Consider the following 22,047-nt stretch of genomic DNA (forward strand, 5'->3'; position numbering starts at 1 on the left):
GCTGGGCTCAGGATGAATGTGCCCCCCTGATGGCGGCTCTGCGTACATATATCCATCGACTCCAACTCTGGTCTACAATATCTGGTGGTGAAGTAAGGGGGGCTCAGTGCAGATTTTGTACTTGGGCCTATAGGGCTTTTGTTACATTACTATGGCCAACCCAGCAGTGCTGTAGATTGAAGTTTTCTCACAAACTGTACAATAAGATTACATCTTATACATTTATGCTTGCATAGATATTTCACTGTCATATAGTTTAGCAAGAAACATTTTCAAGTAACATACTATGTCAATACATCATGAAACCTGCCATTGTTCTTTTTATAAGTCTATGACTGAATTAAAACATATAAAGGGCATCATTAGTTGCTGTTCTTTTCCCAGATGTTCTTCATCATATCATGAAAGAAGACTTGGTATTTTATTCATTATCATTATTTAGTCTATAAGTTAATTTGAGTACAGAAGTGATGACTTAAGAGCTGCGGTAATTCATCACCAGGTACCAAAATTGTGTGCTAGCCTTCTTTGATCATTGATCGTACAGTGTTGATGTTGGTTGTCTTATTATAACATGCACAGTCTTATACTGTACCATTTGCTACGCATAAAATATAAGCACATTTTTGTATTTTTCTGAAAAGCATATTGTTGTGACAAGCTCAAGCTTCTATAATTGAACAGAAATGCTTTTGTATGAAATTGAACACTTGACTTTGGTCCAAGTAGTTTCCTTTTATGATTTTTCTACAATGGTTTTCTACAAAGTGTCGTCATGGAAAGTTAAAGGGATCCTGTCATCGGAAAACATGTTTTTTTCAAAACGCATCAGTTAATAGTGCTACTCCATCAGAATTCTGCACTGAAATCCATGTCTCAAAAGAGCAAACAGATTTTTTTATATTCAATTTTGAAATCTGACATGGGGCTAGACATTTCCTAGCTGCCCCTGGTCATGTGACTTGTGCCTGCACAAAAATGCTTTCTGGCAGGCTGCTGTTTTTCCTTCTCAATGTAACTGAATGTGTCTCAGTGAGACATGGGTTTTTACTATTGAGTGTTTTTGTTAGATCTACCAGGCAGCTGTTATCTTGTGTTAGGGAGCTGCTATCTGGTTACCTTCTCATTGTTCTTTTGTTTGGCTGCTGGGGGGTGGGGGAAGGAAGGGGGTGATATCACTCCAACTTGCAGTACAACAGTAAAGAGTGATTGAAGTTTATCAGAGCACAAGTCACATGACTTGGGGCAGCTGGGAAATTGACAGTATGTCTAGCCCCATGTCAGATTTCAAAATTGAATATAAAAAAATCTATTTTCTCTTTTGAGAAATGGATTTCAGTGCAAAAGTCTGTTGGAGCAGCACTATTAACTGATTCATTTTGAAAAAAAATGTTTTTCCCATGACAGTATCCCTTTAACTATTCCACTGCTGCATAGCATACACTTTTATACATTTTACTTTTAAATGGACATTTGGGGTATGCATCTTATTTATATTTGCTACTTCAAAGCAATGAAGCACTGTTGCTATACCAATTAGATTTAATTTATTAAGGCTAGGCGCAAGTACTATTAGCTAATTATATATCCCTCAAGCTTATTCCACAGTGCTGAACAACAGAAGAACGTTAGCCAACCACTGCATATCAAGGGCATCTTGTGTTTGATGGCATAATATTTATTATCATGGTACATTATTGCCAAAAATCATGGTGCTTGGATTCTGGTTTTTGCACATTTCGTCAATAAGATCTATTGCTAGAACCTAGCTTTCACCTCCATTACGAGAAAATGCATATCATTATTTTAAGACACGTGTGAACACATTCGTTCAGAAATTCAGTTCTTAAAGTTAACCAGTGGGTTGCTGCTGTTTTAAGCGAGTTTCTCAACTCTCCACATGGATGCAGCGCCCCTATTCAATGCTGATATATTAGCTATTTGACATGCATGATGTGCAAAAGTTTTTAAGATGTCGCTTCTTTCGAATTTGCATAGCCATTATCAACTAAGTTAAAGGGCACCTATCACAGCCAAAATCAAACACATATTAACAATCTGACCAGTACAAGCTAAACACGTTTAATCAAACTACATATATAGTTTTTTGAAAAAACTGCAGGTTTTAAAAAAATCCCTTACTTTGTCAAATGGGTTCTTTCACTGAGGGAGGGCATATTGAGACTCTAACAGAGACTCTAATGTGCAAATTTCAGGAGCATGCTCAGATTGTAACACTGCCTTGAGTATTCTACCCAGAATGCCTTGTTTTAGTAAACTCCTCCACTAGAAGTATCCACTAGAAGTGCTGCCACCTGCTAACTTCCAGCAGGTGGCAGCACTACTGTACAGCAGCTAACACACAGGTTTGGCTGATTTGAAAATAGCTTAGAAGGGTTGATAAGCAAACAAGGGATTTGAACTGAGCATGTGCGAGATTTCAGAGCTACAGTTGGCTGGGAAGATATAGGTAGGAGGAGCCAGTGAAATCCAAGATGCCTGCCTCAGCTAGAACTGCAGTGGAGATAGGGGAGATCTTGCAGAAGGTATAGTGTGCTGATCATTTACATTATACAAACAATTCTAACTGTTTTAAAAATCGGATTTCTTGAACTTTCACATAGTGTATTTACTTAGTAAATGATTTTGGTCATGATTGGTGCCCTTTAACATTCTCTAATCCCATCTAATGTACACTGCTATGTGAGAGTAGAGGTCAAAGATAATCTATACTATGTCGGGCCATCAATCATTTATCAAATATTGCCGATTTGATGTCACCTTGCTACACTGGGTTTCCTTAGCGTCCCAATGTTACTGTCTGGTATTTCAATTGATTTGATTCACAATATAGTCACCATCTTAAGCGGGCAATACACATATCAGAAGCCATGATTATTACCAAGCATGCTGGTCTGTTTCTTTCTTTTGCAGATGTAATCATTCCTCCGTTCCCAGCATACAATACCAAGTTGTAACAAGTCTACTTATTCTGCTGGGCATATCTGGAGTTTTCCTTATTTTAAAGCTGTTATGCCAAATTCTCAAACCCCCCCCCCTTCACTAGTGAATGGAAATGTGTGCACTACTAATCATTTACTATATGGTAGTTGCTGGTTATATGGCCCCTGTGCACAATGTACCAACTTGCTAGTTTCTATATAATGCACAAGGTAAAAGGGACCTACTGTATGTGGCAGCTTTGCACACGCTTCCTTTTTAATCAATGAGCCACATCATGCTTGTTTTTTTTGCAATTACTTCAAATAACCTTTGAGCATGGAATTAGGGTTGCCACCTTAAAATGATCTTTATCGGCAGGTGGAGGGGACGGGTTAAAAGGGCGGGGCTGCAACGATAAAGGGGGCGGGACCGTGACGCGCTATTGGCTGGCCTGTCGTGACGTCAATGGGGCGGGCCAAACGCGTAAATTTGGCAAGAAGCCCAGGAAAAAAGGTAAGTTTGTGGCAGGCCACGGGCTTTTTTTAGGTGTATTACAAATTTACCGGCAGCTACATTGCCGGTAAATTTGTAATACCGGCCCCGGCCTTGGCTGGTGTTTTACCGGCCGGGTGGCAACACTACATGGAATTTTAAAATATTAAACATGATTGGAGTAGAGGCAAATTGTAAAAAGTGTCTGTAACTGGGCATATGTTAACATTTGTTGATATGAAATTGGATAGATTTTATTCCAAATTTTTCCAAGGCTCCATAAGACTTCCTCCGTAAGAGGAGCTAAAAGAGACCCATGCTAAAAGTACCTGCTGTGTACCTATTGGTCAGCAATGCCAGGCCTAACGAACGAATGCCCTAGGCAACCCAATGTGCGAGCGGGCCCAAAGAAGGCAAGAGCAACAGAGCGTAGGAGATTACGACTAAGGGTAGGAGAATGCGGAGGGTTGGGTGACAGAGGGGAGTAAGCGGTGCGAACCCGGTTAGGGGTAGGCAGAAGACAATTTTAGAGGTAGCTGCCCAGCACCCCCTATCATTGCTCCCTATGCAGCTGCCTCTTCTGCCTACCCCTAATTCCGGCCCTGGTGGTCAGTTATGCTTATGTCCATTGAGATGTCTATAGGTTATAGCGCCCAAGGCTCCTGCACACTCATTTCTGCTTCACGCAACATTTATTTTTCATTTTATTTTGTGTATTGTGTTTTACTTCTTGTTCATGTCTTAACTAAAACATGTATGTGTTGATGATGGGAATTTACATGAGGCATATATAGGTAAATAGTGAAAAGAGGGAGCATTTCTTGGACATCATTTGGGGGACTTGTGGTGCTGGAACTGGTTTGCTAAGTGAGTATAAGCAACAGAGTATAAAGCATAGATTTTCTAAATGATGTATCATGGTAACCAAGAGTAAACAGAGAGGTTCATTCATTGGTTTTAAGTGTAAGTAAAATATTGTATAAACATATATAGCGCACATAACAGATGTAAGCCAACTGAAGTCAGGGGCAAATTGTTTTCAGTAACAATATATGCACCCAAAGGTTGATTTAAGTATTGTTTAACAAGACACCAGGTTTGATTTAGCACCTGCAAATGTTCACTATTTAGGTCTTTTAAGAGCAAACTCTGACTGTGTGACCTTAGCTTGAACTTCTATAGCTTGAACTCCATGTTGTCACTTTTAATTGCTAAACATAAATAAATCCTTCAGTCTGTAGACTAAGAGCATACCTCAGTCTGCAGAATTGTATTCCCCTTTATTTGGTTTTCATCCTAAGCATTATAGCTTTGATTATTCATTTTGGCTGCTTGAATATTTCTTCTGCTCGAACAGCACCCTTAACCAACTAAAATTCAATGAACAGCATTTCTCGTCTTTATTTAGAAAACAAACCCTGTTTTGTAATTTGCATGTCTACTGTTTCCCATGAGTCTTTCTCAAATGTTCCCACATTGAATACATTTGATTTGCCTTGCGTGCTTGTGACTTTTGTTTTGATAATTATGCATTAACGGAACTATTAAGTCACTGGAATCAGCTTGTCGGCCCCAGAAGCAATACAATCATTAATCTGCCCAGTAGTGCACTTATCTGCTTTCATTGCCACACAGATAAATATTTAACCTGAAGCCCTTACTTTATTATTTTTATGGGAGCATAGTTGGTTTCCGACTGGAAAGAATGTGTTAATGGATGTAATAAATCTAATTTATGTTGAGAGAGCAGTAGGGATTTAGGAATTGAATAATGAGTTGTTTAGCATTGTTCCTTTGCTAGCAGAAGAATGAGAGTGACAGACAGCTGTGTCCAGACCATCTGCAATTCAATTAAAAGCAGCACTCAATGAGTCATCAAAGACTCAGCTTTAATTTTTGCCTGGAGCATTTAATTCCAAACAAAACTTTTTTCTCTCCCCTTAATATTTTATTAGAGTCTGACATTAAAATATTTTATTGTGCCCGTCATCTCTGTCTTCATGGTCTGAGTTAAAACAGGACATATAATGTTGATGAGCTACATGGAATTTCCTAAAATAAATGAAGGTGTGGGGGGGATTTGGAACTACCTCATGAGAAAGAAGGAAGGCCTCATTTGTCAGACAGTTGGTCAAACAAAGAAATAAGAAGCGGTTTGAGCGCTAATACATTTGGACATCTCGGAGGAAATAAAACATCACTGTGCATGTGTCATGGTCAAGGGTTGAGGATGAGGCTTTGTTTTTGAAGTACCCGAACAACATCTATTCATCTGCTGTTTATGCCAAGTACATTTTAGAAGTTACATGTTTGCCTGGCCTTTATTTATTCAGAGTCTTTTTATGTACACACATACACTGCATATCTATTTTATATATAGTCAAGTTTTTGCACAATTGCACTTGAAGTGAGTGCTTTCATGTGGAAAACCAAGAGCTGCAAAGCAGGAAGTAGTGTTCTGTTCTGTTAGACATCCAGTCACTTCAGCCTTTATACATTACATTTTTGTCTAACTAACTATACAGGTATGGGATCCATTATCCGGAAACCCATTATCCAGAAAGATCCGAATTTTGGGAAAGCCATCTCCCATAGACTCCATTTTATCCAAATAATCCAATTTTTTTAAAAATGATTTCCTTTTTCTCTGTAATAATAAAACAATACCTTGTACTTAATCCCAACTAAGATATAATTAATCCTTATTGGAAGCAAAACCAGCTTAATGGGTTGATTTAATGTTTACATGATTTTCTAGTAGACTTAAGGTATGAAGATCCAAATTATAGAAAGATCTGTTCTCTGGGAAACTCCAGGTCCCAAACATTCTTGATAACCGGTCCCATACCTGTATTGAAATCATTTTCAATTTTGCACAGCCTATTTATCCAGTTTTTATTTTTATACTGAACAATTCCTTTAAGCTACACTGACACATCATTTGCGGAGATTACTATGTTTTTATCCTTATATGTAATTTTTTCCCTATGCATTGATTTCTCGCCAGTTATCTTCAATTGTCTCTAAACTCGACCACTTTATTAAGGTTTGGATTTTAATCATTACTGTGGTGCGTGCTATGTATGTATTGTAAGTTTTTTTAGTTTTTTGTAGGTGTTACTATGGTAAAAGCTTCATTTCACTGGGTGAAAGATTTTTAAGGGGCAGATTTATCCAAGCTTGAGGTGAATCTTCAAATTCAAAAAATAAAAATTTCTAGCTATTTTTTGTGTACTTCGACTAGTGAATAGTCCAAATTCTATTTGAATTTGAAAAAAATGCAAAAATTAGAATATCGAAATTTATCATGTACTGTCTCTTCGACCATTCGCCATCTAAAACCTGCCATTTGGAGTCAATTGGTCAACTTTGAAAAATCAAAGTTTTTTTTTGTCATATTCGGTCGAATGCTGAGCCGAAAACTGAACCTAATCCGTTTCGGCTGTCGCACCAGCCTTTTTCAAAGTAAATTTAATAGGGATGCACCGAATCCAGGATTCGGTTCGGGATTCGGCCAGGATTCGGTCCGGGATACGGCCTTTTTCAGCAGGATTCCGTTTCGGCCAAATCCTTGTGCCTGGCCGAACCGAATCTTAATTTGCATATGTAAATTAGGGGTGGGTAGAGAAATCACGTGACTTTTTATCGCAAAAGAAGAATTTTTTCCACTTTATCCTTTCCTGCCCCTAAATTACATATGCAAATTAGGATTTGGTTCGGTATTCGGGCTAATCTTTCACCATGGATTCGGGGATTCAGCCCCGGGGATTCAGTCCCTAAAATTTAAATACTTAAATATTTTTATACAGGTAAATAAACGTTCCAGCACCACCTGTAAAGTTTGTCTGTGTGTCTTTGTAAAATGATTACAGATACTTTAGGTTTCATATGCTCTTTAGTCCAGTGTTCTGTGAGAGCATGCACTAAATCCCCGAAACAAAGATGTTGGTTTTAATCCAGGGACTTCTATTGCCAAAGTGCTATAAAGATGCATTTCAGAGACACTATATAATAGAAAGCACAGGCAAAAAAGCACACTTATAATTATTCCGCACTCTTACAACACATATGTCACCAATCAGCTGCAAACCCATGACTTCATCAGCAGGATCCCTTTTATATTCTATAGTTTCTTTTATGAAGAACATTCATAGAGGTGTTTGCCGTTATGCCTATGCTATGCCAAAGTGGACACCAAAAAGATTTGTTTAAATGAGTAATTGACCTCGAGAAGAGGGATCGTCTTAGTGGGATCAAGGACAGAGTACTGTTTTATTATTACAGAGAAAACTGTGGCTTTTAGGATTATAATAGCTTTGAATAAAATTGTCCAAGCCACTCATAAAGGTATTAATAGAATCTGCTAACATAACATCACCCAGCACAGCATTCCACAACCTCACTGTCCTTACCCCATCTACTCTGTTTCAAATAAAGTTCTGCAAGTCTGAAAGGGTGTCCTCTAGTTCTTTGTTTTCTTCATTGGTTTTTTTATTTGCTACAGGAAAAAGATCCTCCACTATCTATCTATCTATCTATCTATCTATAATATCCTCTTAATGTACAGGTGTGGGACCTGTTACCCAGGTCCATACCTTAAGTTTAGTAAAAAAATTGTTTAAACATTAAACACAATAGGATTGTTTTGACTCCAATAGCTGGGATCAAGTAGAAGGTTCTTTTTTTTTCATTATTAGAAAAACTGAGCTTTCTGGAAAAAGGTTATCATTGTGATTTTCATGGCATTATGTAACTTTGACAAAGGCTGAGTTGCAGCCGAAACGTTAGTTTCCAAATAAAACATTTATACCTTTTGGATAAGTCCTGCGAGTGCGGCTGCTTCATTGGAGGATTGTATGCAGTTTTTGTGGTGTGTGCCCAGGCAATGTGAACCGACTTATCGTGAGCACTGTGATTGTGGGGAAATATATATATATATATATATATATATATATATATATATATATATATATATATATATATATATATATATATATATATATATATATATAAAGCCGCACTGACATGACTTATTGAAAAAGAACAGTATTTTATTCAACGTTTCAGCCCCAATTCGGGCCCTCCTCCTGTTTTACACTTCGTGAGGACAGGCCGAATTGGGGCAGAAACATTGAATAAAATACTGCTCTTTTTTCATTAAGTCCTCTGATTTAAGGTTACTGTTTAGGGTCTGGCCATACGAGCAGATTCGGGGAGATTAGTTGCCCCAGCGTCAAATCTCCTCTTCTTCAGGGCGACAATCTCCCCGAACTGCCTTCCCCCTGCCCTCGCCATCTAAAGTGAAAATCGTCTGTGGGAAGGCACACGCGGCACATCATTTTCTGAATTGCCTCACGAGGAGACTTCGGAAAATGAATCACTGCGTGGGCAGGGGGAAGGCAGTTCGGGGAGATTGTCGCCCCGAAGAAGAGGAGATATGTCGCTGGGGCTACTAATCTCCCAGAATCTGCTTGTGTGGCCAGACCCTTACTGGGTTTTTATATTTATTTATATTGTTCCCCTTTTGTTTGAATGTCCAGAGCTGCAAATGCGAGTAGCACTATATGAATAAAAAGCTACATAAATTATACAACCAGTAAGTGTAGCGAGTTGGAGCTGAGCAATTTAAATAACATAAGAAATATACTATAACATATTGTCCTTCGATAGGTGTTAATTATGTCATGTCATTGAATATATATGCAAGATAACTTGTATATATAAGGTTTAGTAATCATGTGCTAAAGTGACACAAGCATATGTTTGAGTGCTGAAATTGAAACAGAACTTGGTTAAATATTATTAAAAAGAGAGAGGTTTCCCAGACAAACATGATGACAGCTTCTAGCCTACACTATAAAGCTCCCTTAGGGAGTTACAAATCTTGAAGTCTTATTAATTTACTTCCTCTTCATTCTTTCCTCGACAAGTCACGTTGACCTTTTTGTTCCTGAATATCTCACCCCCCCTTTAGCAGTTTTCTCCCTTTTTAATCTTAATTTATTTTTTTTAAAAAGAATTACAAATATTAGTCACAGCTTCCTTTATCTTTCTCTTCTACTATTATAAGCCTCCCACACACAGTTTATTTTCCAACTAAATTTAATAAGAGCTTAGCGGCCTAAGATTTCAGGTTGGACACAGAGGGTAAGCTGCATTTTCTAGAAAGTACTTTAATGTTTAGGCAATCTACAGATCTCAAACAACAAGTATAATTGTAAGTGATGTTCTCATTTTATTTGCAAATCATGGATTTCTTTTCTTTATCCATTATTTGGCCTTATAGAAAATGTTCATTGGTCCAATCATCATCATCATTTATTTATATAGCGCTCAACACTATACAGTTGTGACAACCTTCTGATAACATAAACCATTCACCACAACAAACAGGATAGGTATATCTGGGCCAGTACTAGCTAAACATTACAACAATAAGCATTCCCATTCTATGGGAATTTGTTGAAATGAAGGCTACAGTATCTACAATGTTGGTTCTTAACCATTTTTCACAGAGGACACACATTCACAGATTCACGGCCCACAAATTGGTTTAGAACTACTTATTCATCCTCATTATTTAGTAGGGGCTCTTGGATTCTGGTCCATCTCTGGGGCATGACCCATAGGTTAAGAGTGCCTGGTCTACAGTGTTAATGAACATCTAAAACACTGCATCAAACTATATATAAATGTATGTACAACTTCAGATTGAACCACATCGAGTGTAATATTTAAGATCATTTTAGTATTAGAGTATATCAGAGGCTTAGGTATTTAACTACTTGATAGAAATGATAAAATAGATTTGAGCTTTTTTGATCATAAGTGTTTGTTGAATATATATTCGCTGAAAACTGCAAGTTGAGTTATAAAGGTCATCATTCTTAAAGCTGGTATTTAAGCAGATAAAATTCCACTGGTCAGATAACATTTTTAGTCAATCTTTCCTCAGGTCTTAAAACAGATGAAATTCCTCTGCGACTAAAACCATAGTCAAAAGAAATAAATAACAAAGGTTGTTTTGGATTCTTTTTATTTTCTGGTCACCGGGAGGCAGTGTATGGTGATTATGGACTACATTAGGTACAGAGGACCTCATCCATGTAAAGTATTCTGCATCTAAAAGTTGAGAGTTTATGTAGACGTTAAGAATTTGAGTTTAAGTTTAATATAGGAGATTTATTGGAAATTAAGGTCAGGAACTGAATTTATTGTGTTTGAGTTTTTACTCAACTTTTAAATTTTCTCATATATAAGTCCACATTCGAGTGATTTTTTTCCAAATTCGGAAAACAAACGTGACAATTTAGCATTAGATTTTGATAAATCTGCCTTTTTGGGTCAAGTTGTTATTATTCATATCAGGATTTGGAAGTTATAATGTAAGAAAGCACAAGCAATAACATTTTGTTTTTGGTGTTTGTAGTTTTTTTCCCCCACAATGGTAGTTTTTTTTAATGCACAATCTGGTTTTTTTTTTTTTTAAAAAATTGCAAGGTTGCCAAATTTAAGGTGGCACGTTTGTAGTAAAAAAAAAAAAAAAAAAAAAATTCAAAAGAGGTTTCTAATAGTTTTGAATGTACATTCTCTGAGGGACTAAGGGAAATACATATTATATGCTTAGTCTAACCAGATTTATTGGGCAACCGTTAAACCCTTAAAAATGAGCATCTTTGTCTTAAAGAAAATCAAAATGAATATAAATTGTCATTTACATGCTGAAAGGACGAGAAGCACATTGCAGACAAAATTTTATTCTGTCACCTCTAAATCAAAAACTGTGTCGTTAAAATGTCTCCATTTTAAATAAAGAAATAATGAAAGCATGATACTCTTTGATAAGAGCGTACAGTTTGTCGCTTTCCCTTTAAAACTTGAATTTTTGATTTATATTTTGTATTTGGGTAGCACTGGTTGTTTTTTATTTTCTCCATTTTTATTTGCGTACAAAGGCTGTTTTTCCTGCAGGCCAAATTTATTTCACATTCATGAATTGTATTTAAAAAAAATTGCATTGAGATGGTGGAAACCATTATATCCCATGGGGAAATTGTTGCACAGTGAAACAAATGTAAAAAAAATATTTTTTTTCTTAATGTAGGCATAATAAATGTCTCACTTGGAGAAAATCTCTTTGTTTTCACAAAAGAAAAATAGTCAACAATGATAGTAAATGCCTGAAAACCTTAACTATTTCAACAAAAATAGATATGATGTTTTTCTTCACTGATTAGAAAATTAACAGACGGCTGCCTCTCCAGATTCAAACGCCGTGATTTATTACACCTTAATCCAGTGGTGTAAATATGATAGGGGATGAAATGAGCACCAGTAGAGATGTCACAGCTAGCTTGCAACAACTGTAAGGTACAGTTGAAACAAGTGTTGGCTGATTTTTCACTTGTTTCCATGTACAGGTATAAGACCTGTTATCCAGAATGCTCGGGACCTGGGGTTTTCTGGATAACGGATCTTTCCATTATTTGGATCTTATAATATCATAACTAAATTCTACTAGAAAATCATTTAAACTCTAAATAAACCCAATAGGCTGATTTAGCTTCCAATAAGGATTAATTATATCTTAGTTTGGATGCAGTACAAGGTCCTGTTTTATTATTACAGAGAAAAAGGAAATCATTTTTAAAATTTTGGATTATTTGGATAAAATGGAGTCCATAGGAGATTTTCCCCGTTTTCCGTGGGACTTTTGACAGCTTGATCTGCAGTCCTGCGTTTGTACTGAAAAGTCCTGACTTTCTCTGCAATAAACAGCCAGAAAAAGATACAAAGTTTCTAAGTTAAAGGAGGAAAGGCTTCATACACTTGGGGGTGCCAAAAGTTAGGCACCCCAAGTGATTGTACTGGGTTATACCAGTGAGCAACTCAGAGTGATCCTCTGGACAATGCTACCCAATGGGACAACCTATATTACCACCATAGATGTCTATGACCCCTAATTCTTTTAAATTATTATAGTGGACAAATCTCCCAACACCGTTTTTCTTTTTTGCAGCATAAGATGACACAGCACTGGTGTTAAACAGCTTACCTAACAACTCCTCACACCCCTAGAAACAGAAAGGTCACAAGTCTGCTGAATTTCAGGCATTTAAATGTTTTATAAATTGAGCTTTTCTGAACACAACAAAAGAAACCCCAGAAGAGCAGCAGAGTATTTTATGTGACTCATTTTGAATAGTAGACTTATGTGTCATCAATTTAGACAAACATGAAAGATGATTATAATTGCGAAAGTGCCTTGCAACAAATCTTTTCTGGCTAACTCTACCATATGGCTGTTTTTACAGTGGACAGAATAGATAGTGGTTAACCTTAGATGTCTCACTTTTAGTTTTGACACCATATGACCCCCCACATTAAGGGAGGTAATTACATTTACATGCAGAGAGAATCATTGCTTTGTAATTACCAACTATCAAAAATTGTGGGTCATTTGTATGAGTCAAAATAATTTCTATGTTTTATTTTATTGATTTTAAAATACTTGAATTGGGGGGGGGGAGAGGAAACCAGTTTTTGAATCATCTATTACATATTAATATAACTGTTTGCCTTGCAAAGGTAACCTCCATTATTATTTACTAGTATTCACAAGCTTGTTTCGTGTTATCGTGAGGTAGTCATCAAACCTGAAATCATTGTGAGTCAGAATATATTGCATTGTAACCATAGTACATAACCCATTTTAAGTACATTAAACCTATATCTGTTTTAGCATATCTAGGATTACGTTGTGTGATATAGGCGCAGCTCACGGGCTTCTGGTTATCTTAACTATCTCTTCTTCAGTCTTCAGATTAATGGCATTAAATATAGAATGATGTCCCCAAACACAAAACCTCTTGCAATACTCTAAATATCAATTATAATGCAGATGCTTTACAACATAGAAATACTTCCTACATTTTAGTAAGCATTAGGGATGGGCGAATTTGACCCATTTCACCAAAAAATTGCCGCCGGCGAAATATCGCAGACGCCCATCTATGGCGTCAAAAAATTTTTGTTGTGCGGCGAAATTCGCCCATCCCTGGTAAGCATGCACTAAAAAAGTCAGAAAAGAACAGGACTTCGGCAAGCCCCATACTCAATATATGGGACCCAGTAACAGATAATATGTGACATAGAATAGATTTTTGGAAAAGCCAAGCTGCTGACTGTATATAGTCACCATTACACAGGAAGATAAACTGGGGTAATTTCATGACTATAATTTCAAGACTATAAATTGAAATACTTTCTTAAATAAAATAGGACATTTGACATTTTGCGTTTATCTCTAGGTGCTGGATAAACAGGTAAATCTTTGAAGTGTAAAAAAAATGGCTGCCCCTCCACTGGATACATGTAGCAATCCCTATAAAACTGAACTAAAACCTTGGGAAAGCTCACACCACAGTCTGCATGCTTTTGGCCTGTTGGTTTTCAAATGCATTTGTCTCCAGGATTGCACTACAGTTTCCGGTGAATAAATGTAACAGCCATTTCTATTTTGTTTAGCTGAAGCACAACAGCTTTCAGCTGGCTCTTTATAAAAACTACTAAGTTGCACTGATAAATGCACTAAGCACAGTACCTCTAACAACTATGCACAGAAGCAGCTAACTGGACTAATGCTTTTATAATTTCTTTCGGAAGTTGAAAGCTGCCGCTAGAGTCCCCCAAGGGTTCATTAGTGATATAGGACAGATAAATGACAAGCCTCCACTATGCGGTATTATATTTTAGTCCACAGTCATACTGTATGAAATACTATCCCAACAAAAGTGACATAAACATAAATAAACTAATGCCAGGAATAAGATCCAGTGACGCTATGGTTCTTTAGTTATCCCTTTGTAAAGCGCTATACACTAGCATCATGAATGCTGAGAGCCTAAGTGATTAATTTGCAACCATCCTAATTGACATTCTGTGTGTAAAATTGAAGCCTTATTGTCTGCATTATGCTTGTTCTCAGCGAATACCATTTTTCCTTGAGGGAATAAATTGTATTTTTGCATCGTTTTATGGCAGATCATATCCCTTCACACATTATTGGACATGGCCTAGAGAATGATCTCATGGAACATTCTGATATCAAATATACTGTTGGGGTTCAGGAGAAAACCACTAGCTTTGTTACATGGCTGGATATAATATACACAGATGCAGCTACTTATCCTTTACAAACATTATGCTAATCTGGCAATGCTGAAATCAGAAATGATAAAATTGTGCTTTAAACTATAAGCATGTGTGTAGTAAAATGTGTAGAAGCAGATAAGATGTGTGCTGGGTCCAGCAGGTCATTAATAGACTCAAATATGAGTTAATAAAAGTTTATCTGATAGGCAGAAAAGTCTCTTACCAAGTATATAAGGCCTAAGGCTCCAGTGTACTTTGGGAAAGCAGGATTCCCAAAATCACTTAAGTTTCTTTCCTTTACTACATAGCTGACCAGTTCTGTGTGTATAATTATATGATAGTTTATATTTTCAAAATCTTTTGAGTCTATTTTATGCAAATAGCAAAAAAAAAAAATGAGCTTGAAGCATGTTGTCCCACTTTGCAGCTTTTTGCACTGAAGGTCAACTCTCCTCCAGCCAAGACTCCAGTCACCTCAATGCCTTTCATGAGCTGTGAATAACAGACACAAGAAGAACAAGGATCACAGAAGTATGCAGAGCAACTTCAGTCTCGTCTGGAGGAGAGCTGATTTTTGATACATAGTTTCTGTAGTCTGGCAAACAGACGAGATGCAGGATGTGGTTTTAGTTGCAATTCTATTTTCAAATAAATTGAAACAGTTTTATCAACATATTAAGAAGTTTCTTATTTGGGGCAGACGTGCCTTAAATACTACTGCATTATATTATTATTTAGCAATATGCTGGTTATTGGTGATAGATATTATTAGACATTGTACTTTATAACACCAGTTAACCTTCAGTTCCATTTCTGCCTTAAATATTGTCTTCCTTGTTTTCTTAAGTAGACAATGTGACAGGTTGCATTTCTTTGTTGCATGGCTCTCCATATTTAATCACCAAAGGTGGAACTGGAATTTACAGAATAAAAGAGTACAATGTACAGTAGGTTACAAAGTGACAACCTCTAAATCTAAATTATAACCCCCCGTGATTTTTGTACCAGATTCATCTGTGTTTAACATAGGGATGCACGGAACCCAGGATTCGGTTTGGGATTCGGCCATTTTCAGCAGGATTCGGCTGAATCCTTGAGCCTGGCCGAACCGAATCCTTCAAATCATGTGACGTGCACGGCACTATTTTTCCCTTCCCCTTTGCTGATTTGCATATGCAAATTCGAGTTCGGTATTCGGCCGAATCCAAAAAAGTGGATTCGGTGCATCCCTAGTTTAACAATCTGTATTCTCTTCTCTATTTATTTAGTGCTGCACTTAGACTGTGCAGTTCTATAGGAACAGGCCTGTGCTGTGACAGACAGCATATGTTTGCCATTTGCATGAATAAAGTTGTGAAATGTGCAGTGTTCTTTGTAGCCAATTATTAACAATTTGTGTGGAGGTCAGCGTCTTGCCCTATTTGGTTTTATGTTCCCAGGCAGTTCTATGTCTTTTTTTCCATTGTGTAATACTAACTATCTTTGTTTCAGCCAAAAAGACAGCTCGTCTTCCTGCACTCTAACTCCCTACCTACCCTCACAGTGGTTAATCCTTTTCAGATGCTTTTTGGTGAAAGCTGAAATGAAACAATTTACATCACTGATGTAAATACATAGCCTTGGGATACCAAAATCAATGCACCCTTCGATATGTGATGGAAAAATAGATTTTCGGATTTAAGATTTAAAATATTTTTTTAATATAAGGTTTTGAGCTCATATTGTTTTAGAACGCAATTCTCTGAATAAACATTCTGTGAGAAAAATCTACAGGGAGTTATGTAATAAAAGGCACTACGTTTGCTCAAGAGCACTAACCCATAGCTACTTTCAGTGTTATTAAAGGGGAACTCTACAAAAACATAACTTAAGCTTTCTGAAAAGTAAACATAATTTCAAGCAACTTTGCAATATACATTATTTAAAAAAATATGCAGAGTTTTCAAGATTTTTAATGGTTTCTGACAGTTCCCTAAGCCTAGCCCTCTGCTCTCCTGCTGATATGTCTGACTACTTTGCTGAGCTGGCTGACTACTGTTACTTTGTATCAACGGCCATCTGTCCTCAGCCTGCATCCTCCAAACCCCACAATTCCCTGCACACATGATTTCAATAAGGAAAGGAACATCACAGTGCAATGCATTGTGGGTTATATCGTTCCTGCACGCTGTCTGTAAGCTGTGGAGTAGTTGTTACAATATGTAACATCAGTGTTTAGTCCCTCCTTCCCTGCCAGGATTTCAAATGATACAGTAAGAGAATATCTGTTAAGCAGCTGGATTTCAGCATAGAAAATGGCATTTACTCATACTTTTTGAAGAAACAGGTAACTGTGATGGGTATATTAGGGGTTTCTGTGTTATGTTGGCCTCTTTATCAAATTTTTTAGAAGCCGGAGTTCCCCTTTAAGCACTAGAAAAGTGAGTGGCCTTAATGGTGCTATTAAAGAGCAGGTTCACTCCATAGCAATATGTGACTTTATCCAACATAAAATTATTTGATTGTCATTTCAACAATATTAATGGAAAAAGCTAATATAACTGATGTCCTCACCATAGATATACATATATGACAAAGTGCTAATTTCTCTATCTTAAATACCTAAAATTAGAGTCAGGTGCACCAGATCTGTTGCAAATAATTAGAACAATGCAAGAACAGATTTTGGAGGCACACATCTTATTTAGGACGTTTAATGTATAATATAACCATGCCTAGATTGAAAGAGCTCTCAGAAACCCGGAAAGGGTTTCAAAATGATCACCAAACAATAGGATATCAGTCGTTCCAGTGTTCAGAAGCTCATCTACAAGTGTAGAAGATTTTAAAAAAACTGGAAACTTCATCTATTCAAAAAATTAATTATAGGTGTCAAAGTACATAAGTCTACCATGAAATAGTACTGCACATATTAGCTCTATGTAGGAAATGTGTCAGGAAGAAAACTTTGCTGTTCCAAAAGAGTATTAGGTGAAGACTCACATTTGCCCATAAACACCTTGGCAAAGTCTGTCAGAAGATAGCTCAGCTGGTAGAGGACCTAACAACATGACATGACCCTAAACATACCGTAAAACCACCTAATCAAGGTTTGGACCTAAATCCCATGGAGATTCTGTGGGAGAATTTGAAGTGGGTTATGCATGCAACAAACCCCTGAAACATCACACCTTTATCTTTATATGCTGTTTGAATTAAGATCCAATATTGAAATGCTCATATATGTTCAAATAGAATAGAATTAAGATAGAAACCAAATTAAAGGGTGCACTTACTAATTCACATATGTATGTATTAGTATATGTACGTGTGTATATATATATATATATATATATATATATATATATATATATATATATATTTACATTGTTCCCTATAGAGGGCAGCAAAAGTCTTCAGCAAACAGCAAGTCGTCTAAATATATCTAGATCTTAGTGCTACTGTGCCAACTCATTTACAGCAGCTCAGATCTGATAAACTTTCTTTAAATACCTGCCTGTTTGCTGGCTATCCTGTGGCATCAGGCACGTTTCAGGGGCTGCTGCAGCCTGAGGCAGCAGCCCCAATGCCGCCTCTCCTCCTGCTCCGCTCTTCTAACTTCCAGCGTCGGATCGGGTGGAGGAGGGGCCGCATCGCTAGTGCAGTGAGCGACATTGCGCTCGCTGCACTAGAAGAGACGAATTTCCGTTTTAAAAAACTCTTAAAATTACCAAAGGCGACTTTTTGCCGCCCTTGGTAACTGGCCGCTCCGTGCCGCCTGCGGAAAGATTCTCACCTTGATCATGGCTGGAGCGGCCCTGTGTGGCATAGATATCAACAAAACATGTGCAGAGGTTTGTTCAGGTTGTAACTACAGGTCTGTGTGCCCTGGGTTACCCCACTAACCAAGGGTAACTAAATACCATGTCCCCATACTAACCTATGTAACTGGATTTTGATCCATTTAAATTGGACACCATGCAGCGAAACTGCTTATTTCAGAGAAATAACAATGTTGGCTTTGTACTATGGTACAAAAGTCAAAAGCCAGTGTTTTCAGTACTGTGGATTATTCAATATACAGCTCTGTTGAATAATAATTAAATTGAGTTGAATGTCTTTCACCATTTCAACTGAAGTTATTCCATGTTTGGTCCTTGCAAGGTAGATAATTAAGGTCGATTTTCTAACAAAACCATCACAACGGATGTTGTACACTGGTAATTTAATTATCTAACTTGCAAGAACCAAATATGTAGTAGCTTAATTAGCAAGTTACCTGTGTGTAGATTAAGCAGTAACAACAACCCTAGTTTTTATAAAATTAAAACATTGGGCATAATCAGTTGAGCACAAACCCTGTTCTTTGTACTCATGTTAAACAAAGGGGTATACTGACCCTTTAAGTGGGTGTAGATCCCATTTGCCTTTGTTTTATCCATTATATTTTTTCCAGTAATAAGTAGGAAAAACAGGCTTCAAAAGAGATGGAGGCCATTAGTAAGAAAGTCAAATTCTGGGCTGTCATTTGCTATAATTACAACTCTCATCATCTAAATGAAAATAGATGGGCAAATTGCAGCAGCCTCATTGTATTGCAAGCATCTTTGCTCCCATTGCTGTTATATGCTTGTGTGTACCTGATATAAAGTTACATTTTTCTGTAACCTATCTTTTTATTGGTGTAGCCACCATAGGCTTGAAACCTCATGAAGTCAGGTTATGATATTGCATCACTGTATGTAGTGTAATCTCATTTGAGCTCTACTCATAAATCAGATGGAATATTTGCTGCAGATCTACAGTATCAGCATGTGCATTCGTAGTATGGATTCTTTCCTAGAAGACAGAGGGGCGCTTTGTTTGTATAATATTATATACTCCTGCTTGGAATGTTCAGTAGCGAGTTTGCCTGATCCATGCTCTCCAAGCCAAACACATATGGAGCTGGCATGAACTTTTGATAATAAGTTAATACTAATATTTAAATTTCCGTTCCTTGGAAAATAACTCCTTCTTAACAGACTCGGAATAAGGTGAAAACCCTGATGCCATTTACAAACCATCTCATAATTCAGTAATGCTTTTTGTACTGTAAGGGGTTATTTATCATTATTTTCTGAAATATACTCCGACCAAATCCGCACGGATTTTTCGGATTTTCTGCACGAAAACCACTAAATCTTCAGATTTTTGCATGAAACCCAGCGCAGATAGGATGTCTTCGGAACTTCTCCCATTGACTTATATACAACCTCGGCAGGTCTGATAAGACGGATTTTTGGATTCTGACTTTTTCCATCCTCGGGGGTTTAATAAATCGTGAAAAATTCAAGGTTTTTTTCCCCAAAAAATTTGGTTTTTATAGTAAAAAAAAACAAAAATTTCTGTTATTACTTTAAAACACTTGATGCTTCTGTTTATTTAATAAACAACCCACTTAAAGTAGGGTAGTCTGTGATTAAACTGCAAAATGTGGTACTGGAGAGGGGCAATAAAATATTAATGTCTTCAATATTCTCTTTGACCTTAATAGATACGTACAGTACTGTCCTTTGTAGCTGCCTGGCCCAAGGCAAGATAATCACTGTGAGCTATGTTATTTTTAATGTCATTAGAACTCTTCAGCAGATTTTAAGTTTTAACCTATAGCATCCCATCCCCGATGTTTGATTGCTGGTAAATGTTGGGCGCAATAGTTTAACAGATTGGGACAGCATAGTGGTCAGCCTTACATATATTGGGAGGTTACTGTATCCTCCATCACTGAGCTCCAAGCATACTAAGCACCTTATACTAAAGGTGGCCATAGACACACAGATCCTATAGTACGAATCGAGGATTCGTATGATTTTCGGATCGTGTGTGGCGTGTGCCGACATCTTTGGTCCGGCGGAGAACGGTCGATCGGTCAGGTCTTTTTTTTTTTTTTTTGACCCGACCGATCCCGCCGGAGCCCACGGCACATCGTAATCGGATCGTTCGGCCATACGGTCGAATAATCAGATTACCCCCGATATAGCCATGTTTGTTAATGGCATATCGGGGAAAGATCCGCTCGTTTGGCGATGTGGCCAAACGAGCAGATCTTTGCATCTATGGCCACCTTAAGGGAGTGGGAGAGCTTTCCTGCTACGAGCATCAATATAAGGCACAATGGGTTGCTGTACTATCCACACTCTCCCACAGTTGAATAAGAGATTATGATACTACTTCACAAAATAGTTTGTGTGTGTGTTCTTCAGTCTGGAACAATAATGCCAAGCTGATTTTTGAAGCAGTGCACTCTAGCTGAAGGAAGAAGCAAGAAGTACACTGTGATGATGTGTATTTATATACTGGAAATATCTAGAGCAATTTGTTGCTTCTGTTCAAAGAAGGGTATGAACCCACCTTGAGCAGGTAATCTGGTCACTGCATTCATACATGATTTTAGCCCAAATTATTGTGACATTGTAACTCATTAACATCCACACACCAACAGTACACTAATTTAGCATTATGTATGGTAAAAGCACTTAATGTTTGTATACTACATGCTGGATACTGGCTAGAGTTTGATTCACCTTGCTCAGGCCCATAGCAGTGAAAGGGTTAGAGGTTTTCCTTCTATTTCTGAAGTTTTATATGCACATGCCACTCAATATTTCCTGGCCATTTCTGAATGCTCAGTGGTTGTCTACTCCGGAATTCCACCCCTGTAATCATTACTGTGGTATGCTTCTTTGGCTGGCATTAAATATACAATACTTTTCTGAAGTCATTCCTGAATTCTTTTTTTTTAACTTCTTTACTGCTGAAAACACAGTGATCTTTGAGGAACATAAAAAGTCAGTAAGATAAGCTCACTCATTTTTTACCGACCCATATAATGTTGTCTCACAGAAATTGCCAAACAAGCATTCTTCACCATCTTTTGGATGACAGTAGTAGCCTAAGAAACACTTTCAATATTTTTGACTGGTAAAACATATATATCTTTTGTGGAATTGTGCTAATTAAAGTCTTTCTCTTTGTGTAGGTGCTTCAGGGAGCCCAACTGATAGCGGTAGCCTCTGCTGATCCAACTACTGGTGTGGTCGATGGGTCACCACTTCAAGCCAATGATATTCAAGTCCAGTATGTTCAGCTTGCCCCAGTTGCAGAATCATCAGCAACAGCCCAGGTATGTGACGATACTTCATACAACTCAAAACTTCCAAAATTAAATAAAAGGAAATAAAGGAAAGGAATATAAAATCACCAGGCGGTTCCATATAGGGATGTTCAAGAGTTTTACTTGAAAAGTCTCCTTATATATAAATAAAATTAAAGCACACATGGGACTTATTAATAAGCGAAGGTATTTAATGATGGTTATCAATGTTTTGGTCCCAGCAAGAGGAGAACGTTCCTCTTCCTAGTACCGAAACATTTATAACCACCATTAAATAACTTATTTATAAGTCCCATGTGTGCTTATTTTTATTATATGGATAC

General features: G+C 37.2%; 1 protein-coding gene across 1 annotated transcript in view; it reads left to right on the forward strand.

Moving 5' to 3' along the window:
* Nucleotides 1-22,047, forward strand: part of banp.S (BTG3 associated nuclear protein S homeolog) — a gene marked incomplete at its 5' end in the record, with an annotated part of 187,468 nt that overhangs the window by 157,296 nt on the left and 8,125 nt on the right. The window contains 1 exon segment of the mRNA NM_001095794.1: nucleotides 21,590-21,733. Coding sequence (NP_001089263.1) covers nucleotides 21,590-21,733 — 144 coding nt within the window.

This window comes from Xenopus laevis, chromosome 4S, assembly GCF_017654675.1.
Source record: "Xenopus laevis strain J_2021 chromosome 4S, Xenopus_laevis_v10.1, whole genome shotgun sequence".
Classification (NCBI taxonomy): domain Eukaryota; kingdom Metazoa; phylum Chordata; class Amphibia; order Anura; family Pipidae; genus Xenopus; species Xenopus laevis.